This window comes from Oryctolagus cuniculus, chromosome 13, assembly GCF_964237555.1.
Source record: "Oryctolagus cuniculus chromosome 13, mOryCun1.1, whole genome shotgun sequence".
NCBI classification, from domain to species: Eukaryota; Metazoa; Chordata; class Mammalia; order Lagomorpha; family Leporidae; genus Oryctolagus; species Oryctolagus cuniculus.
The window spans coordinates 29929158-29952200 of NC_091444.1; the positions used below are offsets into that span (position 1 = coordinate 29929158).

The 23043-nt window shown below is 37.6% G+C and overlaps 1 protein-coding gene across 4 annotated transcripts in view; it reads right to left on the bottom strand.

The window, feature by feature from the left end:
* The window catches only part of USH2A (usherin), an 848241-nt gene that overhangs the window by 108798 nt on the left and 716400 nt on the right, over positions 1-23043 (bottom strand). For all 4 annotated transcript variants that reach the window (XM_070055318.1, XM_008268426.4, XM_070055317.1 and 1 more), the window contains exons 59-61: positions 13884-14042; positions 12033-12195; positions 3878-4232 (exon numbers count right to left, since the gene is read on the bottom strand). In XM_070055318.1, coding sequence (XP_069911419.1) covers positions 3878-4232; positions 12033-12195; positions 13884-14042 — 677 coding nt within the window. The remainder of the gene's footprint in view (positions 1-3877; positions 4233-12032; positions 12196-13883; positions 14043-23043) is intronic.

Sequence of the window (23043 nt, forward strand, 5' to 3'; positions counted from 1 at the left end):
AAAGGAGATAACTTTTCAAGAGGTTGAGAGAGAAGCTAGTGATGCATTAAAACCCACACTCTTTCCATTTTTTGTCACCTGCTGCCTCTGCTGCTGCTGCTGTTGCTCCTGCCAACACATACGCTTCTCACCCCCATGGAGGGCCCCCACTGCCAGTTCTCCATCCACTGCCACCACCAGCAGGATTCATGCCTCCATTGCACCTGTTTTATGTGGCTCTCCCAGCAACATCCACCTGTCTATAAACAACTCTGAGGGGAGCTTGTGATGGCACCACATCATAGGCAATTTATTGGTGGCCCCTTGTGCAGAGATGAGATCCCAATAAACAGGGGACTAAGTGCGGGATATTAAGAATACCTCCTGCAAGTCTTAAAGATTAAATCGCAATGCTGCAATCATGGGGCTGAACCCCACACATCCATAACTGAAAGTCTATTTCCTTTGCTCTGAGAATTTCAGCCAGAATAATCAATGAACAAAAGCATGAAACATTTCCTAGAGAAGGCACAGAAAAAAAGGAGATAGTGAAGCCATTTAGCCATTGTAGAAATTAGAGTTATAGAAAGTAGATCCAGGCAGATATTTAGAGAGATATTTAAAAAGGAGTCATGGAAACATGAGCAGCAAAAACTCAGCAGCAAGAAGCTTCAAAATGCAAAATTCCCAGCAGGGATAGCCCTTGCCTCAGACTGCACTCTTATCTTCCCCACAGCCTCTGTTCTACTGAAAGGCCTGGTCTCGCAGTAGACTTAACAGCTCAGTTAAGTATAGTATTGAATATTGGCATATTGCATGTAGTACTCAATGACTATTTGCCAAGTTTGACTGAATTGTCAATAGAGTGTTTTCCACCCTGAGGGCCCACTTCACCAGAGTAGACAAGTCATGCTCTTCCGAACAGGAAAGGATAGAAGGAGTGGTTTGACTCAGATAAAATGAACAATCTTCCCTGAGGAGAAGTGTAGCATACTGGAGAAGCAGGAGAATCTTTTTCCTTAGACATCTTTCAGAAGGGTTGCACGCAGTCTCTACACGGGGAATGTTTGAAGGGTTCAAAATTCAAAGACAATAGTTTTTCTGATACACACAGGAGAGGTCTTCAAGAGTTAATGGAAGGGGCTGGTGCTGTGGTGCAGCGGGTTAACGCCCTGGCCTGAAGTGCCGGCATCCCATTTGAGCGCCAGTTCTAGTCTCGGCTGCTCCTCTTCCGATCTAGCTCTTTGCTATGGCCTGGGAAAGCAGTGGAAGATGGCCTGGGTGCTTGAGCCCCTGCACCCATGTGGGAGACCTGGAGGAAGCTCCTGGCTCCTGGCTTTGGATAGACGCAATTCTGGCCGTTGCAGCCATCTGGGGAGTGAACCAACAGATGGAAAATCTTCTCTCTGTCTCTACCTCTTTCTGTAACTCTGTCTTTCACATAAATAAAATAAATCTTTTTAAAAAAGTTAATGGAAAACGTGTATTATAAAAAACCAAGCATGGATTTAAAAACTGTTTCACCAAAATGTATTTTTTAACTCCATTTCCCACAGACTTTTCAAAGCACCCTCAAATACATGTTGAGAAATAGGATTTAGAAGAAAAATTAGTTCTTGGTTGTGCTGACCATTTTCTTCAGCATTGTAAGGAATGATCTTTAGAAAAACGAAAGAGTATGGCAGGACTAGGTTGAAAATGCAAACTGTCAGGGAAGGCCCCCACACAAAGGGCCCTGTGACTCTTTCAGTACTGGGCTGTAGGGTTACCTTGCTTCTAGGAACTTTTTAGTGTGATAAAAGCAGAGCCTAGCAGATTAAATAAAGGATAGAGTTCATGGACTCATCAGATACTTTAAATCTTGTGTTTTACAATAAAACCAGCTATAAAGAGATGACTTGTAAGGTCTTCCACAAGGGAATTCCAACAGAACTGTTTGGGGAGATTAAATGATTAGGTTCATACCCCTGGAAACCATATTTTAATAGATCCGAGGTTTAATCATTGCAACTCTGGTGCTTTCAATAAAAGTATATTTAAATTAAGGTGTCTTATTCAGAAAGCTATTATCAAGGGTGTTTCTACATTTTCACAAAAAAATTTTCCTTTAAGGACGAAAGTTTTAACATGAGTTCCAAGGAAATGGTAAGAATCAGCAAGTTTTCCTGTACATCAACTAAGAAAGATCTTCTACACCAGAGAACACAGCTTCTAATGTTTACAATAAAAGATCTAGAAGCAGTAACACAAGAGATCCTGGTATATAAAGGTAATTTATAACAAAAGCAAAGTAAAAATTCCAAAATAAATAAAAAATGATTTATTTCATATTATCCTTTCATTCATGTATTGCTTATTTTTAATCATATGAGAAAAATTAAACCTGAGGGTGATAAAACATTGTATTTTATTTATTTAAAAGGATTTTTCTAGATTTCACTAAAATATATCTTCTCAGTATTATTTAGCTATACTGACAAATGTTATACTCTGTAAGATAACCTTAATGTAAATTAGACTTCCTAGATTTTTGAAGCATACATAATTGATTTTTTATAAAAAATGCATCATGCTGCCTATTCCTTTTCTTATTAATGAGAATTTTTCATATTTAATAATTTCTCACATTTTGAAACTCATACAAGAGGTCTTCAAAAAGTTTATGGAAATTGCATGTTATCTTTTACTTATATTTATCTACCAACTTTTAAAAACACCATTGTATTTATTTCATTCTTTGTTTGTTTGTTTGTTTGTTTCTTTTTTTGACAGGCAGAGTGGACAGTGAGAGAGAGAGACAGAGAGAAAGGTCTTCCTTTTTCCGTTGGTTCACTCCCCCAATGGCCACTGCGGCTGGCGCACCGTGCTGATCTGAAGCCAGGAGCCAGGTGCTTCTCCTGGTCTCCCATGCGGGTATAGGGCCCAAGCACCTGCGCCGTCCTCCACTGCACTCCCGGGCCACAGCAGAGAGCTGGACTGGAAGAGGAGCAACCAGGACAGAATCTGGCGCCCCGACCGGGACTAGAACCCGGGGTGCTGGCGCCACAGGCAGGGGATTAGCCTATTGAGCTGCGGCGCCGGCCTATTTCATTCTTTACACCACAAAATTTGAGGCCTTCCCACCAATCTTCTAGAACAACCTCCTAAAGTTTTGTCTAATGTTTTTGCTACTGAACCTTATTCCCTTTTTACTGTGGCCTAAGACTAATAGGAGGAGTTTGGCATGCAACTCCCAACATAGCAGATCTTTGAGGCTGTAAACCACCACTTTTCTTATTTTTCTTTGAGAGAAATTCTCATCTATGCAATATTATAAAAGAGAACATTGTCTGAGACAAGGACCATCATGTTTCTGTTTCTCCCATAGAACACCAGCCTAGACTGGGCATGAAGAAAGCTCTCAGGAGAAACCAGATAAACCAAACTAAGTTATTTTAAGGATTAGAGCGGGCCAATGTATGACTTTTTATAGTGTTTGCGGCTTTAATACTAGACACACACACATACATATACACATATATATGTATATGTATGCTTTGAGAAAGTAGAAAATTAATATTCTTATTTTATCTGAACCTCATCTTCATAAGGTATAGAGGGACACACTGAATTATTCCCATTGAATGTATATGGAAAGATGGGATGGAAATGAGTCAAAGAAAGATTCACTTATATGCCAGAGGTAATTCAAAATAATTGTAGTCCTCAAACAAGTCCCCAGTGTTCCTCATACCCAGTTGAGCATCTTAGCCCTAGGACCACTTTGCTTCTTTACATAGGTGAGAGACTTTCATATATTTAAGCCCCAAGTGAAGAAAAATGACATCAGTTAAGAAAATGAGTTTTACATATTAACCAGACAACGTGAATCTTGGCGAATTTTTTGCTAAGGACTTACCATCACCGTGAAAGCATGCATAGTGGAGCTGTGAAATGTTGGGTCATCTGGTCTCTCTTGGTAGACTACACGGTACTTGGAGATAACACCATTGGGAGATTCTGGCTTTGTCCAGTTCAGCAGCACTGAATGAGCACTGGTGGGTTGGGCCCACGGGGCTGGCAGATCTTGTGGTGGGGCTTCCAGAGTCTGCACTGATGACCACGGACTCTGTACTGTGCCCTTGGAGTTCTGGGCACTGACCCGGTATTCATAGAGTGTGAAAGGTCTCAGGGTATCTGAAGCATCCGTCACCTCCAGGGCTCCTTCTGACCACACAAACAAAAGACTTTCTTCTTTAATGCCAGCACGACGTCTGAAAGAAAACCAGGCAGGCAACCAGTCACAGCGCACCCTTCAAAACAGGTTTGTAGGTGGAGTGAGAAAGCGCTTTCTGGAAGAATTTGTTAATAAACCCAACTTCTCAACTATTCTCCTTGGTGTCACGATGAATAAAACCAGGTGGAAGAAGAAACCAGAAGCCTGATCCAATATTATTTTTAAATACTTGATTGTAAATAAATATATATATTTAATCAATTATATAAGAATGCATATGCTTCACAGAAAAAAAGAAAGTGCATAAGAAATGTAATATATCTAAAAAGAAAACATCACCCAAATCACATTTTGTTGTATTACCTTTCAGATTTTTTTCCTTAAAAAAACAAAACGCATACAAGGAAACAAGCATTATTTAAATTTTTTAAATAAAAATATATATTAAGCACTATTAATGTATTTCTATGTATTTTCTGAATTTTTGTATATATGTTTAGGTCTGTGTGTGCAATGCACATGTGACTGTATTGGGATTTATTTTTTTGCCCAACTGGAACCATATAATATATAATTATTAGAAGCTATTTATTGTGAGTCTATACTCTTTTATAGTAAATGGATTGCAGTAAGGGTTCCAGTTTAAGTCTGCCTGTATCCATGCTAATTAGCAAGCTTTCAAACTAATTTTGAACTTGGCAATATGACATTCATGGGACAACAGCAACTGGGATGACTGGAGAGACTTGAAAAGTGTTTGCACATTGAGGCTAGCCTTCGTGTTGCTGTTGGGACAGCAGAATCACCATGGAGAAAGCCTAGGCTAGCATATTGGAAGATGAGGAAGTGATCAAAAAGCCTACAGTTCTTATTCTCTTTGACATAATATAATGCTATTTTGCATTTACTTCTAGGATGATCAGAAAGTGTTCTAAATTGACTTCCCACATGTTGCTGGCATCCTCCTCATTTGAATTTTCTCTTCTCTCCTAAAATCATAACTCTTCAAATTCAGGAATTTTTTTCCTATACCTGTTGTTTTATACCAACAAACCTTTAGTAAGCATTTACTAGACATCAGGTCTTGTATCAGAATCTGGGCCAAGAGAGGAAAATAAAGAAGCTCACAGCTGAATGGAATAGAGTCATACTAAAATAACATATATAATAGGAATTTTCCTTAGAGATTTCTAAAGGGCAAAATCAAATTCCATTTAGATACCACCTCCAAACCTGACACAATGCTAAAGATGTTCTTTGAACTGCCTGGGAATGGAATTGCTTAGTTCCCATCTTCAGATTTTGTTAATATCAAATTAAGGCCCATGTATACTCTCTTGGTACTGCATATATAACATTAAAGATCTGTTATAGAAACGGAATTGTTGGTGGTTAGAAGGGCCCCCGATATCTGTGTTTTATCATGAACCATTCTTTGTTCATCTAGAAGTAAACTACTATCCAAATCTGAGAGAAGTTCCTGTGGCACTGGTGGGTAGAATATCTCTGTATTCCCAGCTTCTGAGCTCAGCAGTTGTTCCATAATTGTTTGCAAATGAATGACTCTGACAATTCTACAACTTTTGTTTTCATCTGTACATTTTTGTCTCATCTGTACAATGATGAGTTCCTATCAGGGTAGTCATCTAGGTTGGGGAAGGATGAAACCAAGAGATGGAGGACCCTCCTCCTTCAGCTCATTCTGCAGTTGAGAAGAGAGTGATGAGAAAAATCAATATTTTCCAGTCTGTTAGGAGCATTTAATTAACATACTCTTCAGATGCTGGAAAATTCACATGCTGCCATATCAGATTATCCAGCTCCAGCAAATCCTAAAGGGTTATTAAGAGAAGGGAAACGACAACGCCTTTCACAAAAAGGCAGTGAATGTAAAATCTCTGGCTTTGTGTTTTTGATGATTCTCAAGTTGATAAATGACTATGACCTCAGTATGAGCAATGACAAGCTTCCTGTGGGAGGCCGTGGAGGCCTCACAGATACCTCTCAGTGACCTGCAATTACGGTTCGGCAACCCATCTCATTAGTGCTGCTCCTCGCATGGACCAGATTCTACACTCAGTGTCGGTTTGCAGGGTTTGGCCTTTGTGCTTGCGGCACATATCAGGTACCAGGTGTGTCATTGAGGGGGATCCATTCTAATGAGAGCCACAGGGCTCACAGCCAAGGACTCCTCTCAGTGACTCTTTAAAAGGTGTTTACTAGGAATATAATACAGCAAACAAACCTATGAAATCCTACGAGGAAAATAACATTTTCTGCTTTGGTTTCAACCCTTCTATGACAATTCAGTTGATGTTTATTTAAACTCATGTATTCTCAAATTGAGATGTAGTCAGTCATGGTTTTCACAAAACCGGCATTTTTCTGAAAATGTGAATGGGTAAAACACTGTTTAGGAGATTAAGTATTATGTTAGCCTAAAGTTTATCCACCAAAGCTGAAAGGATGCAGCCTGGTTAGGTATATCTTACCACTATTGAATACTTAATAAATTAATATAACAGAGAAGTAAATGTTCCATTGGCAAGGCTAAAAATTCAAATCTGTTGTATCTGAATACATTTTGAGTAGAAATGGTTGAGTAGAACACAATTATTCCTAATCTATTTAAGATTTAGGCTTCAACTGTTCATTTAACTGGACGCATTTCCTCCTGAGTACTCTGTGTTTAGAGAAATCACATTTTCAGTTCTCTCAGAATAGCCAAATGGTTATTCTTTGCTTCAGCTCATTTGGGAGATACTTCAGTAATGCATATTTCCAACTGGAGTTAATTTAATGTTGCCTAACACTAAGAGGAAAACAAAAATAAGTATGAAAACCAGGAACTCTGTATTTTAAAAGCCACTGATACTTAATGCTGTCTCAACTTATGTAAGTGTTCCTGACTCTCCCTTTCTCCCTCCATTTGTTACTACTTATCTTCAAAAACAATTAAAACAAAATCCTCAAATCTAATGCACTTTTTGTAACAATTTTAAGATTTTGGGGGCCAGCACTGTGGCATAGTGGGTGAAGCCACTGCCTGCAGTGCCAGCATCCCATATGGGCACTGGTTCAGGTCCCAGCTGATCCACAGCCAATCTAGCTCTCTGCTATGTCCTGGGAAGGCTGTGGAGGATGGACCAAGTCCTTGGACCCCTGCACCCACATGGGAGGCTCGTGGCTCCTGGTTATGGATGGGCACAGCTCTGGCTATCGCAGCTGTCTAGGGAGTGAACCAGTGGATGGAAAACCTCTCTCTATCTCTCTGCTTCTGCCTCTCTGTGACTCTATCTTTCAAATAAATAAAATAAATTTTAAGAGAAAAGATTGTGAAGCTGCTACCCCTCATCCCATGAAGGGTTTGAGAATACTCTGAATTTAAATAAATAGCCAGAAACACCTGTCATCAAAGAAAATAGGTTGCACATCCTGGCTGCCATTTAGTTCAATGGCCTTGGACAACCTTGAGTGTTGTCTTCCAGTTTCCAGTTCATTTTGTAAATTGAAGTTATTAACCTCAAAGGGTATAACAAACCTCCCAGAATTCTTGTAAGAATTAAATCAAATAATTCACATGAAATTCACTTGATAAGATATAGTGTGTAATACAAGTGAAGTTATCATAGAAATGATGGCCAATGTTGAGATTTTGAAGACACATCTGCCAGTTCTATAAAGACTACATTGAACAGGCAGCCACTGAGAACAAATGCAGATCCTGAACGAGGTTGCTGGTAGAAGAATGGAAGCATGACCAATTTGTAGAATGTTTTGAGAAAGTGGAACCATTAAGCTTTGTGGCATGAGTGGATGCTCTGGTGTTGGGGGAAGAGGCATCAAAGATCTTCAAAAAGCTTTAACATTTAATCCCTTTAGAACTCCTTTTAGAACTCCTTAGTGATTTGACATGCAACTGGCTTATGCTTAGCATTCAAGACTCACTTTTGGAGATTTATATTTCCATTTTGTTTTCCAGTGCTATAATCAAATGCTTGCCTATTGTTCCTTTATATGCCATGATATTTCATGCTTCTGGTATCTCTTAATTCTGTTCTGCAATGTCTCTCCCTATCCTTTTTCCTATTTTCTTCCTTCCTCTAACCTCACTCCAATTCACCTTTTATAACTTTACCCCAAGTCACATTTTCTAGAAAGTCTTCCCCTTGTCATCTTTGAAACAGTTGTAAGCTCTTTATTTATTCACTTGTTACACTGCATTGTGATATATTGTCCTTTTTTCCCATCTGTAAGGCTATACTATAAGTTCATTGAAGGCAAAGATCCCATCTTAGTATTTTCTGAGGCAGTGACTAACTGGTTGACAAGAAGAATCTAAGTGTCTCCTTGACACCTGATTTTTTCAGAGTTTTTTGTTATTAAACTAGTGTCTTTCACCTCTCAACCTGAGAAGTTTGGTTGTTATGATAGTGCAAATAGGACTCTGAAATCCACATTTACTTTGTCAGCTGGGTCTATTATGGGCTCTGCCGATGGGGGTGGGAAAGAGAGGGAGAGAGAGAAAGAGAGAGAGAGGGAGGGAGGGAGGAAGGGAGGGAGGGGGAGAGGGAGAGGAAGAGGAAGAGAAAGAGGGAGAAATTGATTTTCCATTTTTCACCTTCTATTGCATTTTTTGTTTGTATGTATAGCCTGTCTTACATCTCTTTCTCCATCGGTAATGGGGCCAGGCCCTTATAGATCCTTTTATCTTCCTCAGTGGATATGTACATACAAGGCTGTATGTCTACTTATCTGTCTACCTATCTACCCACCCACCATCTATTTCTTTTTTTTTTTTTTTTTAAGATTTTATTTATCTGAAAGACAGAGTTACAGAGAGAGGTAGAGACAGAAAGAGAGGTCTTCCATCTGCTGGTTCACTCCCCCAGATAGCTGCAACGGCCAGAGCTGCACCAATCTGAAGCCAGGAGGACTTGGGCCGTCTTCTAATGCTTTCCCAGGCCATAGCAGAGAGCTGGAGTGGAAGTGGAGCAGTCAGGACTAGAACCGGCGCACATATGGGCTGCCAGTGCTTCAGGCCAGGGTGTTGACCTGCTCTGCCACAGAGCCGGTCCCCCACCATCTATTTCAATATCTATACCTTAACCTGTCTTTCACACAACACAAATTGAATTACACCAATATTTGTTTGCCTTTGATTCAGTGTTCATTTTTTCTGTTAACTCCATCTGTGTAATTGTCTATTTTATGAAATTATTATTTTTGTATCCCTGCTTGAATGCCCTTCCATACAAAATTCTTCAAAATCACCTCAGATTGTATTCTTTAAAATCTTACTGAAGGTGTGGGCAATTGGAGCAGCAGTTGATGCTACTTGGACTGATTTCATGCCATGTTGGCGTGCTTGGGTTCTAGAACCAGCTGCACTGGTGATTCCTGCTACCTAATAATGCAAACCCTGGGAGGCAGTGGTGATTGCTCAAGGTCTTGAGTTCCTGCCTCCCATATGGCAGATGGAGTCCCAGGCTCTTAGCTGCAGCCTGGCCCAGCCCTGGCTGTTGCAGCAATTTGGTGGGTGAACCAGCAGATGGAAGATCTTTGTCTGTCTTTCAAATAAAGTCAAAAGAAGTTAATAAAAAATTTTTAAAAACGCTTACTGAATGCTGAGAGTGTTCATTTTTCCCCCTATTTTACAGTGTTTACAGCATTTTTGTGTATATTTTTGTCTCTTAGTACCCATTGTTCAAATCATTTTGCCTATTTAAGGAGAAAATTGATGAGAACAATAAACTCTACACAATTTTGTCTCCAGTAAAATAGGAGCTCCTAGTGCTAGGATATCATTTTTGTTACATGTAAAGTCCTAAAACAGCGTCTTTAATGGAGTTAGAAGATGGAAGTGAAGAGAGTTTTGGCATATGCAAGATGGTAGGTGAAGGGAAAGGAGGGATACTGAAGAATCCTTCTGCCAACCAAACTCACTGGGAGGAGGTGGCAAATGCTTCAGATGGCCCGCCCTGTGCCCTGTCAACAAACAAGTTGCAAAACACTAACTTAGATATTGTTCTTCATAATCAAAAACCTGTCTAGGAAATCCCCTTTCCTGTGATTGACACATGCTCAACAACACGGTCTAAAACAACAGGTAGACCAAGCTAAAGTAATCCAGTCACTGGTTGTCCTCAATAGGTTATTTTGTTTTGTGTTGGAAGTCCTGAAGAGCATCTCTCTTTATTAGGACAGACAGTTTTTAATAGGATGCTATAAAAGACAATGTTTAAACAATAGAAGAGACTGATGGAGGGGAAAATGATTTGGGTGGTGGGTGAGAAAAGAGAGACCAGCGTTTTCAAAATGAGCTTGACAAGTTGGCTTCCTGCATTTTCATGAAAATATCTGCATAGGCCAATCCCTGTCTTTGGTTTGAGCTAAATGCATTTCCTTTGGTGGTGATGGAAGACAGAGGAGGCAGATGATGAAGCACAAATTACATGCCAGAGCCTTCTTAGAAATACTGCAGGCGTGGGGCTGTGACTATATGAGAGGGCTGTGTAGGCTGAGGATGAAAAAGAACTGTGTGTCTCCATTCTATTTCCGGCCTTACAAATTTCTGATTTTTTTTTTGCAGCTATCTAAGAAAAATTTGATATTGTTGTTGTCTAAGCACATTTAAACTTCAGCTGAAGTAACTGCCAAGTGATTCATGCCCATGTAGGTGAATATAACGATTGTATCTGGAGCCCCAGTGCGCCATTTTCATTTCACTTTAAATAAAAAACAAAATGTATCTATGTCAGTCAGTGCCCTTCTGGTGTACTCAGAGGTATCAAACAGGCTACAATTATGATTGTGAAGTGATTGTGTCACATTGGAGGAAGGTTTATTGCTTTTGAGTCTGCTAGGCAGTAACACATTCTGTTTCATATTACTCTTTATATCATTGTTTGGCTGTGACTAGAATAATCAAATGCCATCAAATGCTGTCAAATTCAATTTACAGTATTTTTCATTGAAGCGGGCTTTCTGCATTATATTTCCTGTTTTTCCTCTCTCTATAGCTGCCATGGAATAGTCCCTGCAATCACCAGCTTTATTTACAAAACCAACAGAGTGAAGCCACGTCCTGGTCTCTAACAGATACTTTATTTCCCTTTATTCAGGATAGGAATTTGATGTGGTTTTCTCATACAATTAGCATTAAGTAGATGAAAGAAAACTATTTCAACAGGATGGGCATTTTAGAGCCTGCACTAATGTACTCAGCATAAAATGTAAATTCACATTAGCCATTTTTACACGTTCATGTGTATTTGAATCAGAAATATTATTCTTCAAATTAATGTTTGCTGAGAAGAAATTTGGCCTGCTCATTTTCAGTAATGGCATTTACATTTACAGAACGCGACAGTGCTTTCTCCTTTCACCATTTTCCTATAGTGTCTCAGCGCGTGTGTTGCTGAATGGATCAGAATCAAAGGGTTCCAACATTGGAAGTGGTTAGAGGAGGCTGAACTAAGTTTCCCTGTGAGTCCAACAAGAGAAGGCATGGGAGACACTAACAAGGACGGTCTCCACTCCGGCCTACAAGATGGCCCTACCCATTCTTGATACACCAGGCTCTGTGGGCTCCGAGGTCTCTGCTTTCTATCTGATCTCATCCAAACATGTGGTGTAGGTGTGGCATTTTTTTCATCATGTATGCAAGTTTCCAGCAGCAGCAGTCTTAGTCCTCACTAGTTGGTACTTCGAAAAATAGTAACATACTAATGCCCATTCATGCCCTTCAGGAAATAAAAAAATGTATTGGATTCTACAATCCTGGAATAGGTAACATTTGTAAATCACTTAAAATAATAAGCACAGTCCATCTTACCTGTGAATAAAGTAGCTGATGATGACTCCATTTGGTTTTTTAGGTGGCTTCCATTTAACCTCCACGCAGGCTGACCCCAGTGCTGTAAGAACAGGAGAATTCAGGTCCTTTGGGGCTGCTTCAGATGTTTTGGCAAACACCCCACTGCTAACTCCACAACTTCCTTGAGAAAAAAATGAGATGTTTAGTAATTTTATTAAACAAGCAAAATCAGTTACATATGCATACCTTCTGTATGCATAATCTGTATGCAAAATCATTTTGTCTGACAATTTGTGTACATGTTTATTTATTTAGTTCAGACCAGTGCTATACATACTTCTAGCTTTTTGGACATCTACATAGTGAATTGCTTGTGTAAAATCCATCAATTAAATACATATTTATATACTTGCCTAAACTGAAGTTACTCAAGTTTATCGCATTCTTATGAGAAGGTGATCATATATGTCAATTTCACAAATGTGTGTATTACCTACGCAGTTGGTATTAGTAGTATTTTAATGACATTTTATTTTTGCTAATATTGAAACCAATGACTGCTCTTGAAACACACAGGAATAACTTAATTTGAAGTATATTTTTACTTCATAGCAGTTTCAGGGATATGGAGATGCAAAAGTTGACTTGGCATTTAAATCATGAAAAATCAATTTAAAGTCATTTCCATGTTGATCCGCTGAGGACCAGATCATGGAAAGTGATACCCTTCAAACAAAAAGTGCCATGGTCTGGTTTGGAGACAGAAGTGGAAGCACTGACTCACAATTTTTGATATGAATGCAGAACAGCAAAATGGCAGACCTCTAGTCCTCCCCAGCTCCATGGGAACTAGCACTTATTTGGAAACCAAAGTTCCTAAGGACATGTAGAGCAGGAGTTTCAACTACATATAGAGTATAAGATTAGTAAAATAATCTAAGGTTAAGTAAGCTATTTTGTATCCCTATAGGAATTACATCTTTTCCTCATTTAGCACCTATATAATTATATCAATCATCACATACAAGGGTACTCAAAAAGCTCATGGAAAACAGAATTAAAAGATAAGTTTATTTTATGGCAAAATTTCTTTGGAATGTGTGCATTTTTTTTTTACAATATGTGTTTCCATGAACTTTTTGAATACCCCTCATATATATCATATCTATGCATATATATTAATATATCTGTCCATATTAATTTCTGTTTAACATGGAATGGAAAGAAAACAATGTGCAGCTCTCTTGATTGTCATTGTCAGGTTTTCTCTCATAAATCTCAGTTTAAATGTAATCAATTATCCATTTGGAGGGATGAAGGCAATGGAGAGGCTCTTCCTTAAGACAGCATGTGTTGATGTTGATTTCACCGATCACTAGCCTAAGCCATGAAACTCAAGGTGACAATGTATTTACAAGAAATAGGGTTCAAGAAAGCACTGTAAAATTTGTCAGATTCATTGGATGTAATTCAACTTTAAAATAATTTCTCCATTTCCCTTCTTGAAAACAATTTAAATAAAACTAAGGAGAATACATTTTCTATGAAATTTTTGTAATACTCATTTTGTTTTATATTACTGATGACCTATATGTGAGCTAGGTGTTTTTCTTTTAAAGGGTCTTATAAAACAAGACTTTGCAAAACCACCATTTTAATATATTTAAATATTCATGATTTAATGTGCAGAAATGCATAATGCTTCACTCGAAGCCAGGCTTTGATTTTTCTGGGTAAACAGTCCACTACAAATAAGAAATGAAATGTTAGTCTTTGTATTTGTACTGAGAATCTATTCCTTTTTAATGAAAAATTTTTATGAAATACTTTTTCATAAAAGCCAAGGCCAAATGACTGAAAGACTTTCACCGTTCTGACAAGCTTGTATTCTTATCTCATACTGGGTGAATGGAGCCAAATTTTCCAGGAGGGTGGACTGACGATGACCAATGGAGAAGGTCACAGGACTGACATTTCCATCATTGAGTAAGACATTGTACTCCACGGGAATCTGTGGGATGAGAATCCCTAGAGAGAGAGAGCAAAAGAGAGACAGAGAAAGAGAGAGATGTATGTTTGTTATACAGAATAAAAATGTTTGTCCTTTAAGACCCATGTATATTCATAATTTTGTAAAAAAAAAGGCAGATTATTGCTTAAAATAGTGATTAAAATCTGCATGAAACTTGAATTGGAAAGTGTTAGAATGTATATTTCAAAAGTATGAAATGTGCATCACCTATTTTCAAAAAAAAGTATAACAGTTTTATTCAAAGGTATACTGCTTTGGCAAATAAAAATGAAGGCACATTTCACTTAAAAAATATGAGGCAAATAGAAATGGCGTTATATATTTTTCCTAGGCATACTTGCTCTTAAAGTACATAAAAACACAACACCAGTTTTGCTTGTGACAATAATTTTTCTGTAGAGCATTGTGTATGCATCCTTTCTGACACAGATCCTTGACATAATAGCCCATAAAATATCCAAATCAGAGTCACCTAGAGAATCCCCCATGCATTAATTATTGAGTCAGGACAGTCCACTCTGTCAGTGAGACTTATAGACCTTAAGTACACATGAAATTTTGGTCCAATAATTATCATTTTTCACAATTGCTTCCAAAAGAAAAGAGCTCTTGTTTTAGCCTCTTCACAATCTAGTCATATAATTAAACACCTATTAAGTTTTACTTAATTCAAGTAAATACTTTACTTGTTCACAAACAACAAGCATACTTTGCAAAGAAGAGAACAAGAGTTTTAAATGAAGAATATAATGGACTTTCCTGATAAATTTTTTCATTGATCTGAGAATGTATAACACTTATGGGCTTAGCTACCTACCTTTGCTATACTTAAATAAACTTGCCTTTATTATTGAAACAGTGAGATGTACCACTGAGAAAACAGTATAGGACTCAATAACCCAAGGGAGTTGAGCTCTAAAGAATGAAATCTGGTGTTGCTTTTTGTAGAAGTAGGCCAAATGATCAGGGCATAGAAAAATGACTACAATTTCAGGATGCTCAAAATCGTGTGTATGATGGAGTCTGCGAAGGGCCAATCAATTGATTCATTTGTAAAGGTGTTAGATTGTGCTGAATTTGATACTTCAGACTGAGAATTTTTATTTGAAATTGAGAGCATCCTAGTTAAGCTATGTATTACACTTTCCTAACAGCTTAAACTATTATCTTTCTATTGATACCTAAATTCTTATTTCTGGTTTTGAATCTCGCATGCATTCCAGATTTGTATTTTTAACAGCCTACTAGATATTTCTACAAGAATCTTCCACATAGACCTCAATCTCTACAGATACAAACCAGAATTAGTTACATTTTACATTCCCTAAACCTTTTTCCCCCAAATTTTCTCTTCTCATTCAGTTGTCAATAACACCATGCTCATATTTCCCTATACTGGAGGCCTTAGTGTAAGACTGTTAGAGTAGATCATGTTTTCTTAATTCCCTAACTCGTGACCATTATACTTTATCAATTATTTCTTCAAATAATTTTTAGCTTTATATATATATAGTCAGCAACAAGGAGATATTGAGAGAATTAACAGGAACCAACTCATTGGAGGAAGATATCACTGCTGGGAGGTAAACAGCGGATGAAAAACATGATAGGCAGGAGTAGTTGAAACTACAATCGTTGAAGGAGTAACACCAATAAAATCATTTCACTGCGTTCCTGTGCTATCCCAGGCACCACACATTTTCTCCTTCAAAGCCTCAAGAATACAAACTTCATAAAGTTAGGGACTTTGTCCTACTTTCTCCTGCAGTTCCAGTGCCTAGGATTTAGCACAAAGTCACAGTTTAATAAAGGGAAACAGATGGAATGAATCAATTAACCCTTAGGACAACACTGGAAGAAAAATATTACTAGACTTTTTTGAAAAAGATACAAAAACAAAGACTCAGCAAATGTAAGTAACTTGTTCGATATTGAATATTGATTAATTTTGTATCAGGCCCAACTGATACTAAATATGCTTTCATATGCTTTCTATTGATACGGGTTGTTGGATTAGGACAAGTGGGGAACTTGATAAGACAGTTTGGAGAGATGCATGCAGATGGACAGAATAGGTCTTGGCAACTTATTTGATTCAGGGAAGTAAATGATTGACCATCAGACTTGTCATTAAGGGTGTGAGCAGATTAGAAGTGGATTTTTCTTGTTCTGAAGACCAAGTTTCCGAACCTGGACATTGTTGGCTCATGTCAAAGGCTATTCAGAGACAAACAGCATAGTCTCTCTTTGGAATATCACTTTGAGTTGCAAAATTTGGGAAATGCATAATTTCCCTATCTGAGCAAGGAAAACCAGTAGAATTCTACTTTTCTTCATTCAAGAAACTGGATGTGAGTTTTTCTTCCTAAAACACTGCAAAAATTAAAGGAAAAAAAGAAAAGAAGGAAGGAGGAGGGAGGGTGAGAAGAATCATTATATGCTTAAAATTGTGTATATGAAAAACATAAAATCTGTTCTCTCTATATAAATAAAGAAAGAAATTTTAAAAAGAATTTTAGGAGATATTCTTCAAAACCAAGTTTTCAACCACCAAACTCGGAATGTTTTTACTGCTCTCAATAAGAATGCTGTAATTAAAATAAAGTTTGAGAGTTGCATGAAGATAATTGATTATGCCTACAGAGATCATTTGAAACTCAGTTCATTAATGGGTAAGAAAAACCCAAGTATTATATTTGAGGTAAACTATGGAGCAATATAATCAGCCCTCCCCCTGACCCACAATTTCACTAAAAATGTTCTTGGGAGAGTGTCTTGTAGTAAGAGATTGGAAATGAGTCTGGGACCTTCTCAGTTTACAACTGACCTTACAAAGAAAATTTGCTTATGGAAATTGTCATCCAGAGTTTCTTGGAATGTCATAGCATTCCACTCCACATTTTGGGCATTTCTCCTGTTATCCTTAGTTCATAAAACAGTGGGGAAAAATTACTGCTTGCATCCACATATTTAAGATAAAATGGAGAAAGGAAGAACTGCCTGAACAGTGAACTTATTAGGGTTAGCTTGTTTCAGCTCTCTCTTATATCTTGAAATAGAATAGCATATCACTCAGAAGCCAATGAGATTAGCAGAAAACATTTTCCCAAATGAAAAGTTGTATAACATAGTATCTTTTAGAGTAAAACACACTTTGCTGCACAATGCAAAATTTGCATGAATTTTAAGAGAAAAAGCAAGATCTTGATGAAATCTCCAGTTTATGGTGATTGCTGTAGGCTCTGTTTTCAGTCCTCTTTGCTCCTGGTACAGACACGTTTGACAAACACACATTTATGAAAAACATGCCGACATCTAGCTGAACTGGACAAACCACAGGGTGCAGTGAGAGATATCAAGACCTTCCTCTGCTCTTATTTCCCAAATGGCCACTGGCAAGGGACGTGACATCTATGAATGCCACTTTCTTCATTTGTAAAATGATGATTGTAAAGAGTTGTGAGGACTGTAGTAGAAAAACAGACTAATACTTTCCTGTAACATTGAAAGTGGTTAAGAAATGATAGACATTTTTACAAAACAAAAGGGAGAGGGTCAACATAAAATAAAACATAACGCCCACAGTTTCCATGTGCCCTCAAACACTTATACACCCATTTTTCAAAACAGTTGCTATTTCAGTTACAACTATATATTATATTCATTCAACTCAATGTCTTAAACTTTTCAAAAACTTATTTACATTTAATTTGAAGGTCATCGTGGTATGGGATTGTGGGGTTGTGGAGTGGGCCTGGCTGGCCAGGTAGAAGCCAGAACCCATAGCTCAATCCAGTCTCCCAGAGGAGTTTGGCAGGAACTCACATAGTTATCTTCTGCTTCCTCCCATGGTGTACATTAGCAGGAGGCTGGGTTAGAAGTGGAGGAGTTAGGACTTGAACCAGCCACTCTGATTGGGATGATGGCTTCTCAAGAGGCAACTTAATCGCTGTGCCAAATTCCTGTCTTTTAAGTAAATGTCTTTACAATATTTTGTTTTCTAATTTTTAAAATTAATATCTCCTATGAAGATACTAGATGACTCATTCTCAGCAGTAATTTGGAATGTTCTTCCAAATTATCTGAGGCTGTTTCCCTTCAGTCTGTACCTACTGGTCTACTTCCAAGCTTTGAAGCCTTCGAAAGAAAACATTTCCTATAAAAAGGACAGGACTCCCCAAGTCAGAGAACAAAAGGGCACTTTCACTATGTTTCAAATATAGACATAATCTTCATCTAGGTTTAAACACAGCTAGCCAAAGCATGAACCTGGAGAATGTATTTTTCACATCTTGGTTAATCAGCAATAAATGTCCTTTACATCCACCTACGAGGTGTTGAAACAGAAAATGCTCCTGGAAGCTGCAAACATGTCAAACATTGACATGCAGTTAGGAAAGAAGGCCTCCTCCACTGTCATCATTTACAGGGCTGTGACATGAAAGTCTCTGGTGTTCCTGCAAACCCTACACCATCTGCAATGAGTCTGAAATGACTGAGCCCCCTGGTATTCTGATGACTAAATGAAATGAAATGGGCATATTTGTTAGAGTCAGCTGGGAAGCCACACGACTTGGTTAGTTCCCGAGTTCATAAATTTATGTCAGAGCAAGAGGAGCACAGGAAGCTCAAGTGAACCAATTTACCCTAAGTGCAAATGGCAGTTTTGTTATTTGGTGTCAAAGTTACCAGTCGCACAATGACAAGCTGCCATAACACATTTTCTTGTTCACTAAAGAACAAGGGTTTCGTTGGTTAATATTCCTTGCAATGCTCCTTTTCATAATTTACAACAACTAGATGCTGATAGGTTATTTAACATTTATGAAGTTAAGATGTAATCAGAAAAACCCTGATTATCTTTACAAATAAAAAAGTTAAATTATTCAACTTTTTTTTTCTCGGTGGCTTCATTTCACAGCAGGTGCATACTTTACAATGGGACAAGTCAATCAAATAATCCTTTTTAAAAATCTTTTTTTAGGAGCTGGAGCAGGAACAATCCTGAGAGGAAAACTATTCATTTGGTTTGATAGCCTCATTTGCTTTAAAACATGGGTTGTGCTTAACATACTGTTTTTAACAAATTGGTTTAAATTCTCCTCTGTATCAGTAGGGTGTCTTGATTATACCCCTTCGGGGTACAGAAGTGAAACAAACCTTCTTGAACACGTTCAAAACAATTGTACAGAAATTTGAAATAGGCTGTATAATACTTCTCCCTTATTAGTTAGGAGAGACAATATTTCATCCCTCTTTGGCATTTTTGGTATGTACAGAGATATGCCTTGCCGCTTAGTGGGGCTCAGGAAACAATTTCATGTCAGCTAAAGGGACAGAGCAATCAACTTTCTAAAAGGCAAATGAATTACATCCATGAAGGTTTGAGTTAGAAATGAAATGCCCCTGCAGGGATAGTGAATGGATTGCCCTAGAATTACATTGTTCTCATTCATATTTCCTGCATCTGTAGGATAATTATTTTTTAACTTCTGAACTGGATCATAGATGGACCTCAAAGAATAATTTTCTTTCTGCATTGTTGGGGTAGAAAAGTGATGAGCACATATAGATCAGTGGCATTGACCACTGGGTTTGAAGTCAGATCCTTGTGGGTTGGATTTCACATCTGCTTGACGACTGGCCTAGATAGAATAGTGCAGATGGTTTATACTGACTTTTTCTGCTAGCAAATTGGGGAAAACAACTGGACAAGCTTGAGCTACTATGGGCATTAAATGAGATGTGTTAATCTCTCAGCAAAATGCCTAGAGTATATTAGACCTCAATAATGTAAGCTTTATTTATTATTATGCAAAATAAAATACTAATCATGAAAGTGAGTTTCACATTTTCTTTTTCACATTTTCTTCGGAAACTTATTACTGTGTTACTTGGTTATTGTACTTAGGAATACCGAAGCAGTTGTCAATGTCAAAGCATCCCAGTTAATGCAACATGAATGTTTTAGAATGCTGAATGCCAATTTTGACTTTAAATGGGTAGTACCTGATCTAATACCCTGCAGTGTACAAGCTAACTGGATGCCAAGATGCCTAATGTCCATTGAGAGACAATATTGTGGCTAGCTAACCTTTAATCGAAACGTGATTAATAAAAAGCATTTCTATAACTGAGCAATATTAATTAAAGTGAGTTCTCAGCAGAAGAATTGTTGCCTTTTTTTTCTTTAAGTGACTAAGAGATAAATGTGAAAGGAAAAGCACCAGTATTTTGGTATTGTGCATTAAACCTAAATAACTCATCATCCTTCATGAGAAAAAGTATGCGTTAGTGCGATGACATTGTTAATTAGAACATGATTAAGGGCTAGGATAGTTCGAAATAGAGTCATCATCTTGATAAATTGGAAACACTCATTATTATCTTCCGAGTTTAAATAATTTTGAATGTTTGGATTCTTAAACAGCAGGGATATCTATCTCCATTCTTTTACGGAGCAAGCCATTTAAGTTCCATGAAGCATTTGCTTCCTAATTTTCTGTAATTCTTTACCCATTAAGGTGACATATATTCTTCACTCTCTTTAATATAAGTTTTTGTAAACCCTATTCCAAGACTCAGGCTGGTTAAAGGTGAGAAGGACTGTTGAGAAATAATTGACCTTGATTTATATGCTGCCTGTGGATCTGAACAACAAAGGTGGTCATCTATTCCATGCTCATAGAAGGTCTCACCATGCCACCTTTTACTCTACCTAGCACCAGTGCAAGGTAGGCATTAACATCTCCTTTAGCATGGAAAGCCAAGACACTGTGGCAAAAAATGACTTAAATGAAAAGATCTCTGTATGTGAGATCCCAGTGGAAAGAACGGGCCATTAAAGGAGGTACCTTTCTCTGAAGGGAAGAGAGAACTTCCACTTTGATTAGGGCCTTGTCTAAATAAGGATGGAGTTTGTGAACTCAAGAGGCTTCCATAGCCTTGGCAGCTCATCAGAAGAACCTCATGTGATTACTAACATCATAAATAAGAGTGTCAATTTTTAAATCAACAACAGGAGTCACTGTGCACTTACTCCCCATGTAGGATCTCTGTCCTTAATGTGTTGTACTATGTGAATTAATGGTAAAACTAGTATTCAAACAGTACTTTATACTTTGTTTGTGTGGGTGCAATCTGTTAAAATCTTTACTTAGTATATACTAAGTTGATCTTCTATATATAAAGGTAATTAAAATGAATCTTAATGGAGAATGGGATGGGAAAGGGAGTAGGAGATGGGATGGTTTGCGGGTGGGAGGGTGGTTATGGGGGGGAAAGTTGTACTTTTGAAATTTATAGTTATTAAATAAAAATTTTCTAAAAAAATCCCCTTTAATAGATGAGAAATCTGAATTTTAGAGAGATTGTATTGTTTTCCTTGGGCCACAGGTCAATTAAAGAGTAAGGCCCATTCCATATATGAACCAAAATTTTTCCGGAAGGTGAGCAAACTACATCAATAAGACAACATATAATCTTTGGAAAATGTGTATGTACCTGTTTGTCTTTAAATAAAGAATGTGTATGTGTGTGTGGTATGTATGTAGTGTTCAGCTAATGTGGAGGGAGGGTTGAGTTTTAACAGGAAATCAACTGTTCAAACAATTTTAAACAATAAAAAAATCAAAATTTATTAAGACTTGTCTGTATGATACATTGTGCAAGCTTACCATTTTCTTCCTCCATTAATTCAGAAAGCATTTTATGAAGATATGTCAATTAGCTATCATCTGATTTGTAGGTACAAATGATACACAAAAGAGTCAAAATGTTGATTTTTTTAAAGACTTGGAGTATTTGGCAATACTACTCCTGATATTTATCAAGCAATAATTCAGTCTAGTATGCCAGGATTTGGTTGGGAGGTAAGAGAATATTTACAAGCCTTTCAATACTGTCTTTGTAAAAATTTGACAAATGACTCCACCTCTTCTCCCCTCTAACTACAATCTTCCTGCAGCTGGAATCTGGTTTTGTTAAGTCACCCCTACTCCTTCTGGACTTCGGGATGGGCAGGTGAAGATTTCTGGTAACTAATTCCTTCATGGTGTAGGAGATAATGGTTGCCAGGTGGATATTTTCCCTTCAGAGACTCACCAGTTTCCACAATGAATTCTTCTGGTTTTGACATACCCAATAAAGTATTCTCCCATTTGTCTTTCACCAGTGCGTAAGCTTGTTTTTTGGCCCTCTGGGCTTGCAATTCAAAATGTACAGTTGATCTATCATAACTCTGAGAAACTTTAGGTAATAGATGAAAAGTTGGATTTGGATGTGAGAGTTAAGCCAAAGACAGCCAAAGACAGGAAGGAATTGGTCTTAAGAGGCAGTAGTAGAGGACAGACTTGGATTTGAATCCAGGCTCTATTGTGGGACCTTAGATATGTAGTATGACTTCTTCAGGACTCAAGTTTCTTAACTTAACATGAGGATAAAGATATTACCTATCTCTTAGGTTTTCCATAAAAATTGCTTGAAGGCCGAAAAGTGATTACTAAATTGTACATAGTAAGAATTTAACAAATGACAAATACAATAATCAATCTGAAGGTATGTACACGACATTCGCATTCAGTTTCACTTTACTTTTCTCTTGGACATTGTCCCACATTTCCTATACCTTACCCTTTTTACTAGTAGGATTTATAAGCATGAACTAAGGCATGGCTTATTGATAGCATTGGAATAATAATTTGATAGCTGAAAATCCAGCTAATTGTCTGGATAATTTTCTGCTGCCAAGCAATCACACACTTTTTTTTCTGTTTTTATCCCAGCATCTTACCTAACATTATTTTATTCATACTGAACACAAAGCAAAATGTGCATGAAAAAATTCAATCAGTTTAACTACTATTTTGGCTTTGTATATTCAAGAGAAACTGGCTTGATTCATATTTTCAGATAATTATTATAAATGACCAGTTCTGCTTGGTGTGTGTAATACATGGGTCCTAAACTTGGTAGCACATCAAAGTCATGTGCGGGAGC